This window comes from Cheilinus undulatus, linkage group 13, assembly GCF_018320785.1.
Source record: "Cheilinus undulatus linkage group 13, ASM1832078v1, whole genome shotgun sequence".
Classification (NCBI taxonomy): domain Eukaryota; kingdom Metazoa; phylum Chordata; class Actinopteri; order Labriformes; family Labridae; genus Cheilinus; species Cheilinus undulatus.
Genome location: NC_054877.1, coordinates 50093987 through 50107546, shown reverse-complemented (window position 1 = coordinate 50107546; position 13560 = coordinate 50093987). Strand labels below are relative to the sequence as shown.

General features: G+C 43.6%; 2 protein-coding genes across 2 annotated transcripts in view; one reads left to right on the top strand and one right to left on the bottom strand.

Moving 5' to 3' along the window:
• Nucleotides 1–4269: 4269 nt before the first annotated feature.
• Nucleotides 4270–5314, bottom strand: LOC121520285 (gastrula zinc finger protein XlCGF7.1-like). Its single transcript, XM_041803656.1, has 2 exons — nucleotides 5267–5314; nucleotides 4270–5064 (listed from the first exon to the last, which is right to left on the bottom strand). The coding sequence occupies exons 1-2, from the start codon at nucleotides 5312–5314 to the stop codon at nucleotides 4270–4272; spliced, it is 843 nt and encodes a 280-aa protein (XP_041659590.1).
• Nucleotides 5315–5360: 46 nt separating this feature from the next.
• Nucleotides 5361–13560, top strand: part of LOC121520284 (dynein heavy chain 17, axonemal-like) — a 19680-nt gene continuing 11480 nt past the window's right edge. The window contains exons 1-2 of the mRNA XM_041803655.1: nucleotides 5361–5396; nucleotides 5509–5564. Of these exons, the coding sequence (XP_041659589.1) occupies nucleotides 5361–5396; nucleotides 5509–5564 (92 nt within the window). The remainder of the gene's footprint in view (nucleotides 5397–5508; nucleotides 5565–13560) is intronic.

Sequence of the window (13560 nt, the reverse complement as noted above, 5' to 3'; positions counted from 1 at the left end):
AGAGTCATAGAGTTCTAGAGTCCTAGAGTTCAAGAGTCATAGAGTTCCAGAGTCCTAGAGTTCAAGAGTCATAGAGTTCTAGAGTCCTAGAGTTCAAGAGTTGTAAAGTTCTTGAGTCTTAGAGTTCTAGAGTCGTTAAGTTTGAGAGTCCTAGAGTTCAAGAGTTGTAGAGTTCTTGATTCCTAGTGTTCAAGAGTTGTAGAGTTCTAGTTTCCTTGAGTTCAAGAGTCGTAAAGTTCTAGAGTCCTAGAGTTCAAAAGTCATAGAGTTCTAGAGTCCTGGAGTTCTAGAGTCCGAGAGCTCTAGAGTCTTAGAGTCAAAGTTCTTGAGTCCTAGAGTTCTAGAGTCCTAATGTCCTAGAGGCCTAGAGTTCTAGAGGCCTAGAGTTCTACAGTCCTTGAGTTCTCAATCCTAGAGTTCAAGAGTCATAGAGTTCCAGAGTCCTAGAGTTCAAGAGTCGTAGAGTTCTAGAGTCGTAGAGTTCAAGAGACATGGAGTTCTAGAGTCCTAGATTTCAAGAGTCGTAGAATTCTAGAGTCCTAGATTTCAAGAGTCCTAAAGCTCTAGAGTCCTAAAGTTCTAGAGTCCTAGAGTCATAGAGATCTTGAGTCGTAGAGTTCTGGAGTCGTACAGTTCTAAAAGTTGTAGAGTTCGAGTTTAGTGTTCAAGAGTTCAAGAGTTCTAAAGACCTAAGGTTCGAGAGTCCTAGAGTTCTACAGTCCTTGAGTGCTAGAAACCTAGAGTTCTGGAGTCCTAGAGATCTAGAGTCATAGAGTTCTAGAGTCTTAAAGTTCAGGAGTCCTAGATTCCTAGCGTTCTAGAGTCCTGGAGTTCTAGAGACCTTGTGTTCTAGAGTCCTAGAGTTCCATAGACGTTAAGTTCTACAGTCCTAGAGTTCTACAGTCCTAGAGTTCTACAGTCCTAGAGTCCTAGAGTTCTAGAGTCCTAGTGTTCTACAATTCTAGAGTTCTAGAGCCCTGGAGTTATAGAGTTCAAGAGTCCTAGCGTTCTAGAGTCCTAGAGTTCTAGAGTCCTAGAGTTCTAGAGTCCTAGAGTTCTACAGTCCTAGAGTTCTACAGTTCTAGAGTCCTAGAGTCCTAGAGTTCTAGAGTCCTAGAGTTCTAGAGACGTAGAGTTCTAGAGTTCTAGAGTCCTAGAGTCCTAGAGTTCTAGAGTCCTAGAGTTCTAGAGACGTAGAGTTCTAGAGTTCTAGAGTCCTAGAGTTCTAGAGTCCTAGAGTTCTCGTTTCGTAGGGATCCAGAGTCTTGGAGTTCTAGAGTCCTAGAGTCGTAAAGAACTAGAGTCGTAGAGTTCTAGAGTCGTAGAATTTTAAGTCGTAAAGTTCTAGAGTCCTGGAGTTCTACAGTCCTAGAGTTCTACAGTCATAAAGTTCTTGAGTCCTAGAGTCATTAAGTTCTAGAGTCCTAGAGATCTAGAGTCCTATAGTTCTACAGTTCTGGAGTTCTAGAGTTCAAGAGTCCTAGAGTTTGAGAGTCCTAGCGTTCTAGAGTCCTGGAGTTCTAGAGACCTTGTGTTCTAGAGTCCTAGAGTTCCATAGACGTTAAGTTCTACAGTCCTAGAGTTCTACAGTCCTAGAGTTCTACAGTCCTAGAGTTCTAGAGTTCTACAGTCCTAGAGTTCTTCAGTTCTAGAGTTCTAGAGTCCTAGAGTTCTAGAGTCCTAGTGTTCTACAATTCTAGAGTTCTAGAGCCCTGGAGTTATAGAGTTCAAGAGTCCTAGCGTTCTAGAGTCCTAGAGTTCTAGAGACCTAGAGTTCTAGAGTCCTAGAGTTCTAGAGTCCTAGAGTTCTACAGTCCTAGAGTTCTACAGTTCTAGAGTCCTAGAGTCCTAGAGTCCTAGAGTTCTAGAGACGTAGAGTTCTAGAGTTCTAGAGTCCTAGAGTCCTAGAGTTCTAGAGTCCTAGAGTTCTAGAGACGTAGAGTTCTAGAGTTCTAGAGTCCTAGAGTTCTCGTTTCGTAGGGATCCAGAGTCTTGGAGTTCTAGAGTCCTAGAGTCGTAAAGAACTAGAGTCATAGAGTTCTAGAGTCGTAGAATTTTAAGTCGTAAAGTTCTAGAGTCCTGGAGTTCTACAGTCCTAGAGTTCTACAGTCCTAAAGTTCTAGAGTCCTAGAGTTCAAGAGTTGTAGAGCTCTAGAGTCCTAAAGTTCTATAGTCCAAGAGCTCTAGAGTCCTAGAGTCATAAAGTTCTTGAGTCCTAGAGTCATTAAGTTCTAGAGTCCTAGAGATCTAGAGTCCTATAGTTCTACAGTTCTGGAGTTCTAGAGTTCAAGAGTCCTAGAGTTTGAGAGTCCTAGCGTTCTAGAGTCATAGAGTTCTAGAGTCTTAAAGTTCAGGAGTCCTAGAGTCCTAGAGTTGTGAAGTCCTAGGGATCTAGAGTCGTAGAGTTCTAGAGTTCTACAGTCCTAGAGTCTTAGAGTTCTAGAGTCCTAGAGTTCTAGAGTCCTAGAGTTCAAGAGTCGTAGAGTTCTGAGTCCTAGAGTCCAAGGGTTCTAGAGTCCTAGAGTTCAAGAGTCGTACAGTTCTATAGTCCTAGAGTTCAAGAGTTGTAGAGTTCTAGAGTCCTAGAGTTCTACAGTCCTAGAGTCTTAGAGTTCTAGAGTCCTAGAGTTCTAGAGTCCTAGAGTTCAAGAGTCATAGAGTTCTGAGTCCTAGAGTTCTAGAGACGTAGAGTTCTAGAGTTCTAGAGTCCTAGAGTCCTAGAGTTCTAGAGTCCTAGAGTTCTTCAGTTCTAGAGTTCTAGAGTCCTACAGTTCTATAATCCTAGAGTTCTACAATTCTAGAGTTCTAGAGTCCTGGAGTTATAGAGTTCAAGAGTCCTAGCGTTCTAGAGTCCTAGAGTTCTAGAGACCTAGAGTTCTAGAGTTCTACAGTCCTAGAGTTCTAGAGTCCTAGAGTTCTTCAGTCCTAGAGTTCTACAGTTCTAGAGTCCTAGAGTCCTAGAGTTCTAGAGTCCTAGAGTCCTAGAGTTCTTCAGTTCTAGAGTTCTAGAGTCCTACAGTTCTATAATCCTAGAGTTCTACAATTCTAGAGTTCTAGAGTCTTAAAGTTCTAGAGTTCTAGAGCTGCATAGAGGGTGAAGCCTGGGGCTGGTTTAACCACCATTCTGTTGATCCTGATGAAGATTAACTGATCGTAATGATGATGAACTGATGATGAAGATGAATTGATGATGATGAAGTGATGATGAAGATGATGAAGATGCACCGGAGCAGCCCTCAGACAGAGGAAGACGGTGAAGATGAAGATGAAGATGCACCGCTGCAGCCCTCAGACAGAGGAAGACGGTGAAGATGAAGATGAAGATGCACCGCTGCAGCCCTCAGACAGAGGAAGACGGTGAAGATGAAGATGAAGATGCACCGCTGCAGCCCTCAGACAGAGGAAGACGGTGAAGATGAAGATGAAGATGCACCGCTGCAGCCCTCAGACAGAGGAAGACGGTGAAGATGAAGATGAAGATGCAACGCTGCAGCCCTCAGACAGAGGAAGACGGTGAAGATGAAGATGAAGATGCAACGCTGCAGCCCTCAGACAGAGGAAGACGGTGAAGAACAGAGCAGAGCTGGGTGCTAAATGTTCCTTTAATGTGTTTTTGTCTTTACATGATCTGAGCACACATAAAAATCATTTTTGGTTTCTCTGTAGGTGTTACAGCTCAGTGTTTGTTCGTTACATTCAGGAAATCATCTCAGCTTCTATCAAAGAAAGTTTTTGCTTCAAAAAGGAAAAAGGGATCCTCACTGATCTGGTTTATCAGACCCACAGGCAGCTCAGTTCAGCTCAAACAAACCATCACTGTTAAAGAAACAGCAGCTTTTGGTTCAAGGGATGAAAACAAATGTGACAGAAACTGAAAGAGCTGAGAAAAACATGAACAAAGACAGCCTAGCTCTGGTCTCTCTGCCTGTTTTTAGTCCATCTAAGTGTCTCTGACTCTCTGGCCACGTCTACACCTCTCATTAACATCCATACTGGCCATTCAGATACTAAGTGTCTCTACTACGATGACGTTGGTATCAGATTACCCAGCATGGATGTTGATGCTCAGTGTGACCACGCCCACTAAGGTGGCGTTGGTATCAGATTACCCAGCATGGATGTTGATGCTCAGTGTGACCACGCCCACTAAGGTGGCGTTGGTATCAGATTACCCAGCATGGAAGTTGATGCCACCATGATCTGCTCTCTAAAGTTTAGTAGTTTTTGGTTCTGGTTTCAGGATCTCTGCTAGTGTTGTCTGTGCGGCATTCACTGGGCCGGTCGATGGTCAATGAACCTCTTCAGGTGCAGACGCAGCACTGCTTTGGTTTTAAAAGTCTTCCCGCAGTCACAGACGTGCGGCCGCTCGCCCGTGTGGTCCAGCTGGTGGACTCTCAGCATGGTGCTGGTGAAGAAGAACTCTCCACAGGTGAAGCAGTAGTGGCTCTTCTCCCCGGTGTGTTTGGTCCTCTGGTGGTTCAGGACCAGCCTGATGTCGGTGAAGCTCTTCCCACACTGCCAGTCACTGGTTGAACGGTGTGGCCTGTGGATCCTCAGGTGAGCTTCCAGGAGTTGTTCTTGGTAGAGAAGGCCTTTATTGCAGTAGGAGCACTGGTAGTGCTTCTCCTTGGTGTGGCTTAGACGGTGCATCTTCAGGTAGTGAGCGATGGTGAAACTCTTCCCGCAGTCGTTGCAGGTGAACGGCTTCTCGCCCACGTGGAACAGCGTGATGTGGGAGCGCAGGTGGGAGGACTGTGTGAACCTCTTCCCGCAGGTGGTGCAGAGGAACGGCCTCTCCCCGGTGTGGGTCACCATATGGGCCTTGAGGTGGGGCGACTGGGTGAACCTCTTGCCGCACTCGAGGCACTTGTAGGGTTTGAGTCCGGTGTGGGTGCGGTTGTGCAGCTTCAGACCCTGCAGACTGGAGAAACTTTTGCCGCACTCAGAGCAGTGGTAGTCCCGCAGGTCGTCATGGGTCCTCTGGTGGGTGCGCAGGCCGCCCAGCAGCTTGAAGCCTTTGCCACAGGTGGGGCATTTATGTGGTTTGGAGTCTGGGTCCTCCACCTGGTGCACCTTGTCAGGTGTTAGTCTGGGTTGCTAGATCTAGGTCTTGTCTGCAGATGAGTCAGGTGTTAGTCTGGTTTAGATCGGGTCCTCCATCTCTGATACCTGTCAGTCAGGTGTTAGTCTGGTTTAGATCTAGGGTCCTCCATCATCTTCCTGTCAGTCAGGTGTTAGTCTGGTAGATCTTCTCCATCTCTGATACCTGCAGGTGATGGGACAGCTCATCCTGGTTTAGATCTAGGGCCTCCATCTCTGAAGAAGCACTTGAAGGGCTTGGTCCCAGAGTGTGTGCGGTGATGGGTCTTCAGGTCCCTCTTCAGGGCAAACGTCCGGTCAGTTAGTCTGGTTTATAGATTTAAGGTCCTCCATCGCTGGTGGATCCTGCTGGTGGAGGACCAGACTCTGGTTTAGATCTAGGGTCCTCCATCTCTGATACACTGTCAGTCAGGTGTTAGTCTGGGTGTGGCCTTGGTCCTCCATCAGGTGAGCCTGTCAGTCAGGTGAGACTTCTTGTAGAACCCTTTATTGCACTGAAAGCAGTAGACCATCTTCAGTCAGGTGTTAGTCTGGTTTACTGCCGGGTCCTCCATCTCTGATCCCTGTCAGTCAGGTGTTAGACATCAGCCTTTATAAGGACTTTAAGGTCATCCATCTCTGATACCTGTCAGTCAGGTGTTAGTCTGGTTTAGATTTACAGGTCCTCCATCTCTGATACCTGTCAGTCAGGTGTTACAGTCTGGTTTAGATTGGTCCTCCATCTGATACAACTGTCAGTCAGGTGTTAGTCTGGTTTACAGATTTAAGGTCCTCCATCTCTGATACCTGTCAGTCTGGCTCCATCTTGATGTCTGGATCTCAGATTTAAGGTCCTCCATCTCTGAGAAACTGTCAGTCAGGTGTTAGTCTGGTTTAGATCTAGGGTCCTCCATCTCTGATACCTGTCAGTCAGGTGTTAGTCTGGTTTAGATCTAGGGTCCTCCATCTCTGATACCTGTCAGTCAGGTGTTAGTCTGGTTTAGATCTAGGGTCCTCCATCTCTGATACCTGTCAGTCAGGTGTTAGTCTGGTTTAGATCTAGGGTCCTCCATCTCTGATACCTGTCAGTCAGGTGTTAGTCTGGTTTAGATCTAGGGTCCTCCATCTCTGATACCTGTCAGTCAGGTGTTAGTCTGGTTTAGATTTAAGGTCCTCCATCTCTGATACCTGTCAGTCAGGTGTTAGTCTGGTTTAGATTTAAGGTCCTCCATCTCTGATACCTGTCAGTCAGGTGTTAGTCTGGTTTACAGATTTAAGGTCCTCCATCTCTGATACCTGTCAGTCAGGTGTTAGTCTGGTTTAGATTTAAGGTCCTCCATCTCTGATACCTGTCAGTCAGGTGTTAGTCTGGTTTACAGATTTAAGGTCCTCCATCTCTGATACCTGTCAGTCAGGTGTTAGTCTGGTTTACAGATTTAAGGTCCTCCATCTCTGATACCTGTCAGTCAGGTGTTAGTCTGGTTTAGATCCAGGGTCCTCCATCTCTGATACCTGTCAGTCAGGTGTTAGTCTGGTTTAGAGATTTAAGGTCCTCCATCTCTGATACCTGTCAGTCAGGTGTTAGTCTGGTTTAGATCTATGGTCCTCCATCTCTGATACCTGTCAGTCAGGTGTTAGTCTGGTTTACAGATTTAAGGTCCTCCATCTCTGATACCTGTCAGTCAGGTGTTAGTCTGGTTTACAGATTTAAGGTCCTCCATCTCTGATACCTGTCAGTCAGGTGTTAGTCTGGTTTACAGATTTAAGGTCCTCCATCTCTGATACCTGTCAGTCAGGTGTTAGTCTGGTTTAGATCTAGGGTCCTCCATCTCTGATACCTGTCAGTCAGGTGTTAGTCTGGTTTATAGATTTAAGGTCCTCCATCTCTGATACCTGTCAGTCAGGTGTTAGTCTGGTTTAGATTTAAGGTCCTCCATCTCTGATACCTGTCAGTCAGGTGTTAGTCTGGTTTATAGATTTAAGGTCCTCCATCTCTGATACCTGTCAGTCAGGTGTTAGTCTGGTTTATAGATTTAAGGTCCTCCATCTCTGATACCTGTCAGTCAGGTGTTAGTCTGGTTTAGATCCAGGGTCCTCCATCTCTGATACCTGTCAGTCAGGTGTTAGTCTGGTTTAGATTTAAGGTCCTCCATCTCTGATACCTGTCAGTCAGGTGTTAGTCTGGTTTATAGATTTAAGGTCCTCCATCTCTGATACCTGTCAGTCAGGTGTTAGTCTGGTTTAGATTTAAGGTCCTCCATCTCTGATACCTGTCAGTCAGGTGTTAGTCTGGTTTAGATTTAAGGTCCTCCATCTCTGATACCTGTCAGTCAGGTGTTAGTCTGGTTTAGATCTAGGGTCCTCCATCTCTGATACCTGTCAGTCAGGTGTTAGTCTGGTTTACAGATTTAAGGTCCTCCATCTCTGATACCTGTCAGTCAGGTGTTAGTCTGGTTTACAGATTTAAGGTCCTCCATCTCTGATACCTGTCAGTCAGGTGTTAGTCTGGTTTAGATCTAGGGTCCTCCATCTCTGATACCTGTCAGTCAGGTGTTAGTCTGGTTTAGATCTAGGGTCCTCCATCTCTGATACCTGTCAGTCAGGTGTTAGTCTGGTTTAGATCTAGGGTCCTCCATCTCTGATACCTGTCAGTCAGGTGTTAGTCTGGTTTATAGATTTAAGGTCCTCCATCTCTGATACCTGTCAGTCAGGTGTTAGTCTGGTTTAGATTTAAGGTCCTCCATCTCTGATACCTGTCAGTCAGGTGTTAGTCTGGTTTAGATTTAAGGTCCTCCATCTCTGATACCTGTCAGTCAGGTGTTAGTCTGGTTTACAGATTTAAGGTCCTCCATCTCTGATACCTGTCAGTCAGGTGTTAGTCTGGTTTATAGATTTAAGGTCCTCCATCTCTGATACCTGTCAGTCAGGTGTTAGTCTGGTTTAGATCCAGGGTCCTCCATCTCTGATACCTGTCAGTCAGGTGTTAGTCTGGTTTATAGATTTAAGGTCCTCCATCTCTGATACCTGTCAGTCAGGTGTTAGTCTGGTTTAGATCCAGGGTCCTCCATCTCTGATACCTGTCAGTCAGGTGTTAGTCTGGTTTATAGATTTAAGGTCCTCCATCTCTGATACCTGTCAGTCAGGTGTTAGTCTGGTTTAGATCTAGGGTCCTCCATCTCTGATACCTGTCAGTCAGGTGTTAGTCTGGTTTATAGATTTAAGGTCCTCCATCTCTGATACCTGTCAGTCAGGTGTTAGTCTGGTTTATAGATTTAAGGTCCTCCATCTCTGATACCTGTCAGTCAGGTGTTAGTCTGGTTTAGATTTAAGGTCCTCCATCTCTGATACCTGTCAGTCAGGTGTTAGTCTGGTTTAGATTTAAGGTCCTCCATCTCTGATACCTGTCAGTCAGGTGTTAGTCTGGTTTATAGATTTAAGGTCCTCCATCTCTGATACCTGTCAGTCAGGTGTTAGTCTGGTTTATAGATTTAAGGTCCTCCATCTCTGATACCTGTCAGTCAGGTGTTAGTCTCTAACCAAACCTCCTTTAAATCTTTGCCCTTTAACCTTTCTTGTCCGTCCACAGAGGTATAAAATCAGGATCCATGATCAGGATTACCTGAGTCGGTCGGTCTGATGGAGGTCTTCAGTTCGGCTGTGACCTCACGTGTTCCTACCTGACCCTCAGCTCAGTCTCACCTGTTTAACCTGCGTTTAAAGCTGCTACCAGCCCTGCTATCTGCGGCTCTCCAGCTTTAATAAAGACAGGATCCTGAGATGTTTTAGAGCCGAATTCTCCAGAATGAGTCTCGGATTAACTCTCTCATGTCTGGTTCTGCTGGTCTCGGCCGTGTGAGGAGGAGCAGCCTGATCTTCATCCTCTCTGTTAGTGAATGGAGTTTGGTGATAGCTCTGCTCTACAGGCTAGCTCTGTTAGCCCAGCTGCTAACAGCTGCTAACAGCCAGAGTTAGCTTATCTGCTAACCGCTCACGGTGAAACCGGCTCGGTGTGTTTACCGGAGAGGCTGCCTCGGTGTCCATCCCTCCGGTTCGGCTTCAGCTTCTTCTACGGTTCCGTTAATAAAGCCACACTGAGAGGAGCTAACGGCTAAAGGCTAACAGCAGGAACTTCTTCTTCTGCGGAGCCACGGAGGGTCAACGGCTCACTTCCGGGGAAGTTTGACCGCAAAAAGGGAAAGTTTTTGTTTTTTTATGGACACTTTAAAACCCCCAGCTTTATTCTGAAGGCTCACATAGAGCTAGGCTCACTTCCGGTGACGTTAGACGGAAAAAAGGGAAAGTTCTTGTTTTTATGGGTATTTTATCCCCCTCCACCAAAGAGCCACAATCTAAGAGGCAAAAAGTGGCCAAAAGCAGCAAACACTGGGAGAAAAGTGGCGACAATGGTGGTAATTTACCAAATAATGGGTTGTAAGTGGCAAAAACATTACAAAAAATAAGTTAAAAGTGACTAAAATGGACAAAAAATCAAAAAAAGTGGGAAAAATGGGCAACGAGTGGCAAAATAGATGGCATACGTTTGCAAAAAAGCAGGGTACAGTGGCAGAAATGGGTGAAAAGTAGCAAAAACATGGAGAAAGAGGAGTGAAAAGTGCCTTAAATGGGCAAAAATCTGGAAAAAAGCAACAAAAATGAAAGAGTGGTAACATGGAAAATTAGTGGCATTTATTTGCAAAACAAAGCTTTAATGTGTAAAAAGTGGCTAAAAAGGTGAGAAAAGGGGCTTAAACCTGAAAAAAGCTGGTTAAAAGTTTAAAAAACGGGCTAAAAGCAGCAAACAGTGGGAGAATTGTAGCAAAAACGGGTGAAAAGTGACCAAATAATGAGCTACACGTGACAAAGATGTGCAAAAAATGAGTGACAAATGACTAAAATGGGCAAAATCAGAAATAAAGGTGAGAAAAAAAATGGGCAAAGAGTGGCTTCAACTGCAAAAGGCAGCCTACACGGGTGAAAAAAAGGTGAAAAAACTTACAAAAAGCAGGATAAAAGTGTCAAAAATGTGCTAAAAGCAGTAAAAGTAGAATTAAAGAAGCAGAAACATGAAAATAAGGGCAACGGAAATATACAAAACACAACAGAATTAAATCTGACATTTAAACCTGCTGGGAAACAAACTGATTAACGTGACTGTCAGTGGATAATTTCAGAGGTCAAAGTTTCTGTTTTTAAGGTTTTCTGGGGGAATAATATTTAAATTTGATAAATGAATGAGCCACACGTGTCACTGTTCTAGAGGAACAATAGAACCGACACGGGACGGTGAAGCCGTTTAGAACCATTTTATAGAAACGTTTAATTCCTTTTTTTTATTATTTTATTTGATGCTCAGGGTTTACAGCTGATACCAGCTCACATCCTTCTGGGTCGTTAACATAAATGTGAAGGTTGAACACTTTACAACAGAGATCATCCTACAGGAGAGGAGTAGCTGGGACCGCCACGTTAATAGAGAGGAAAACAGAGTTTGAAAGAACAGAAGAAGAAAACAATAATGATGACAATCATTTGTGCTTTCAGCAAGTTCATCATTTTCAAAAAGTCTACCACCGCACGAAAAAAGAAAAGAGAAATAAGGAAATGTTAGTGAGAAGCCAGAGGAACAACCTGGACTTCCACCATGTTTGACTGTCTACGTGTATCCTATAAGCAGCTGCTCCAGAACGGAAGAAATGCAAGAGATCTGTCTGCAGAGCCACTCTTAGATTATAAAAGGAGTAACTGTATTTATCAGAGAGCCTTTAGTTTCATGTCATTCATTTTGGTTGACTGCACCATCTCTGTTTTTATTTTTATTTATTTAACCAGGAAAAAACCTCACTGAGATTAAAAATCTCTTTTGCAAGAGTGTCCTGTCCAAGACAGCAGCACATTCACAGTTATACACAAACACACGCAGCCATCAAACACAGAAAACAAGAATTCAATAAACTAACAAAGAAAAGTCACAATTTTAGACAGACAAATTTGCTTGGATTGCCCACATGAAAAGGATAAAGTGCATCAGTCAAAACATCTGCAGCCAGATGTGTCTGACTCCAAGTCGCTCAACATCGTCTTAAAAGAGTCCAGTAAACCACTTCTTTTAGTTTCAGGTCTTTTTGAAGGTCGTTCCAAGCACGTGGAGCCCCAAACCTGAACGCCTTTTTTCCCAGTTCAGTTCTTACTTTTGGGATAGACAGTAAGAAAAGATCCTGAGACTGAAGATGATAAGATCCTGTGTTCTTCTGACTGATGTAGGTCAGAAGGAAGGATGGGAGCAGACCAAGACTACATTTATAAATAAGAACACGCCGATGACTGAGTCTGCATGCGGACAAAGAAGACCATCCAACGCGAGCATACAGCAAACAATGATGAGTAAGAGATTTAAAATTTAAACCTCAGAGCTCCATGACAGACAGTATCCAGAGAGGAGACATGCTTATACAAAATATCACCGTAGTCCAGCACAGACATAAATGTGGCAGAAACCAGTCTCTTTCTAGAGTCGAAAGAGAGACGGGACTTTATTCTAAAGAAAAAACCCAGCTTCAGTTTTAGTTTCTGAACAAGCTGCTGAATATGGGCAGAGAAAGAAAGGGAGCCATCAATTAAAACACCAAGATACTTGTAAGAGGAACCAAGTTCTACCTGAGAACCCTGAGCAGGTTAGAAAGTCTGGGTCTAGAATTTGAGAATAGCATAACTTTGTTTTGTCTGCATTTAAAACCAGTTTCAAGTCATACAAATTTTGTTGCATGGTGTTGAAAGCAAGCTGTAGTTGTGTAAGTGCTTGGACTGGTGTTGATGACCGTGTCATCAGCAGAAAAATGAAATTTTGCGTTTGATATATTAATTGATATTATTGATTTAAAGAATGAACAGCAGTGGTCCCAGAACTGAACCTTGTGGAACACCTTTAGTAACAGTGAGTGAGCTGGAAATGAGGCCCTCCACCTGCACAGACTCAGTTCTTCTGTCAGGTCATTTTCTAACCAGCCGACAGCATGTTTTGACAGTCCTGCATTAAATAATTGATGAGCCCAAAATGAGTGGTCTACAGTGTCAAATGCTTTGGATAGGTCGATGAAGAGGGCTGCACAATGCTGTTTATTATCAATAAAATCAATGAAATCATTGAGAACAGTGAGTGCAGCTGTAACGTGCTGCGTCTCTTTCTAAAACCAGACTGAAAGTTTGATAAAATACTGTTTTCAGTTAAAAAATCCTTCAGCTGATCACTAACCAGAGACTCAAGAACTTTGGCCAGGACGGACAGCGTGGATATGGGCCTGTAACTGTTTAAAATCGAGGGATCGCCCCCTTTGAGCAGAGGAGTGACATGGGCAGACTTCCAGATGGGAGGTGAAGTGTTGGTGATCAAGGACAGATTAAAAATGTGAGTTAAAGGAGAGCCAATAAAATCAGACGCATGCTTTAAAAAGTAAGGTTCAAGTTTATCTGTCTAAAAGTCTGAGCACTTTATGAACCTCAGAAACTAAAATGGGATAAAAACTAAAAGAAGGTCTAGACTGAGTCTGACTATCAATAAAAGAATTAAAAGAATTAAAAGTAGCATTAAAATTAGTATTAAGATTTGTGGGATTAAAGGCTGAAAAGGAAAAATAAATAAGAATAAGTGAATAAATAAGTAAAGAACCCTTTAACAGTGGACACAACAGTAGCGATGAATGTATGAGCTAGAATAACATTAAAGGAGGAGAAATAATGACATTTAAATATCTGACACTGAGTCATCACAGCTGTCCACGTGTTTGTTTTTCAGGTTTACAGGGAGTGTTACTGAAGCCCTGTGGACTGATCACATTCATGTGTTAACGTAGAAATACAGTCAGACGTTTGCTCTAAACCCAGTAAAGCCAGGATCTCTGATGTTATCAGTCATTTTACAGTTCAATAATGCTTCCAGCGCTCATAAACCCCACAGATACAATCTTTCTCTCAAAGTTGGGCCGGCTTCTGTCATCCATGTAGTTCAGAGTACGTAAGTTGGGGTCTAAAGGGAAGTTCTCCTGAATAATTCTAGACAGACAAAGCAAAGTTTGCTTCCAAAAAAGTTTCATTCTGGAGCGTTTCCAGATCATGTGGAGGTTTGTGCCTTTCTCTGTGTTCCAGTGCCAACAGAGGTCAGCGCTGTTCAGATGCATAAGCTTCAGTTTTCCAGGTGTAAAGTTAATAAATTTAAAGCTTATCGTTTTGTTCCGTGCAGAGTTAGATTTTTGTGCATTTTCTGCCAAACTGATGTCCAGATTTTAGCGCCCAGGCTCTCTTCAGAGTCCCTCTCCCAGGTCTTTTCTAGGGGAGTATTAACACATCATTCAAAATTCAGTAAATTTTACTACTTCATGTTTTTTATTTTTCATTATTGCCACTAGTTTATTTTCTATATCAGCTGTTTCAGGGCGTTTAATACGTTCTCCAAGAAATTCTGAGAGCAGTGATGTGATTTGTAACAAA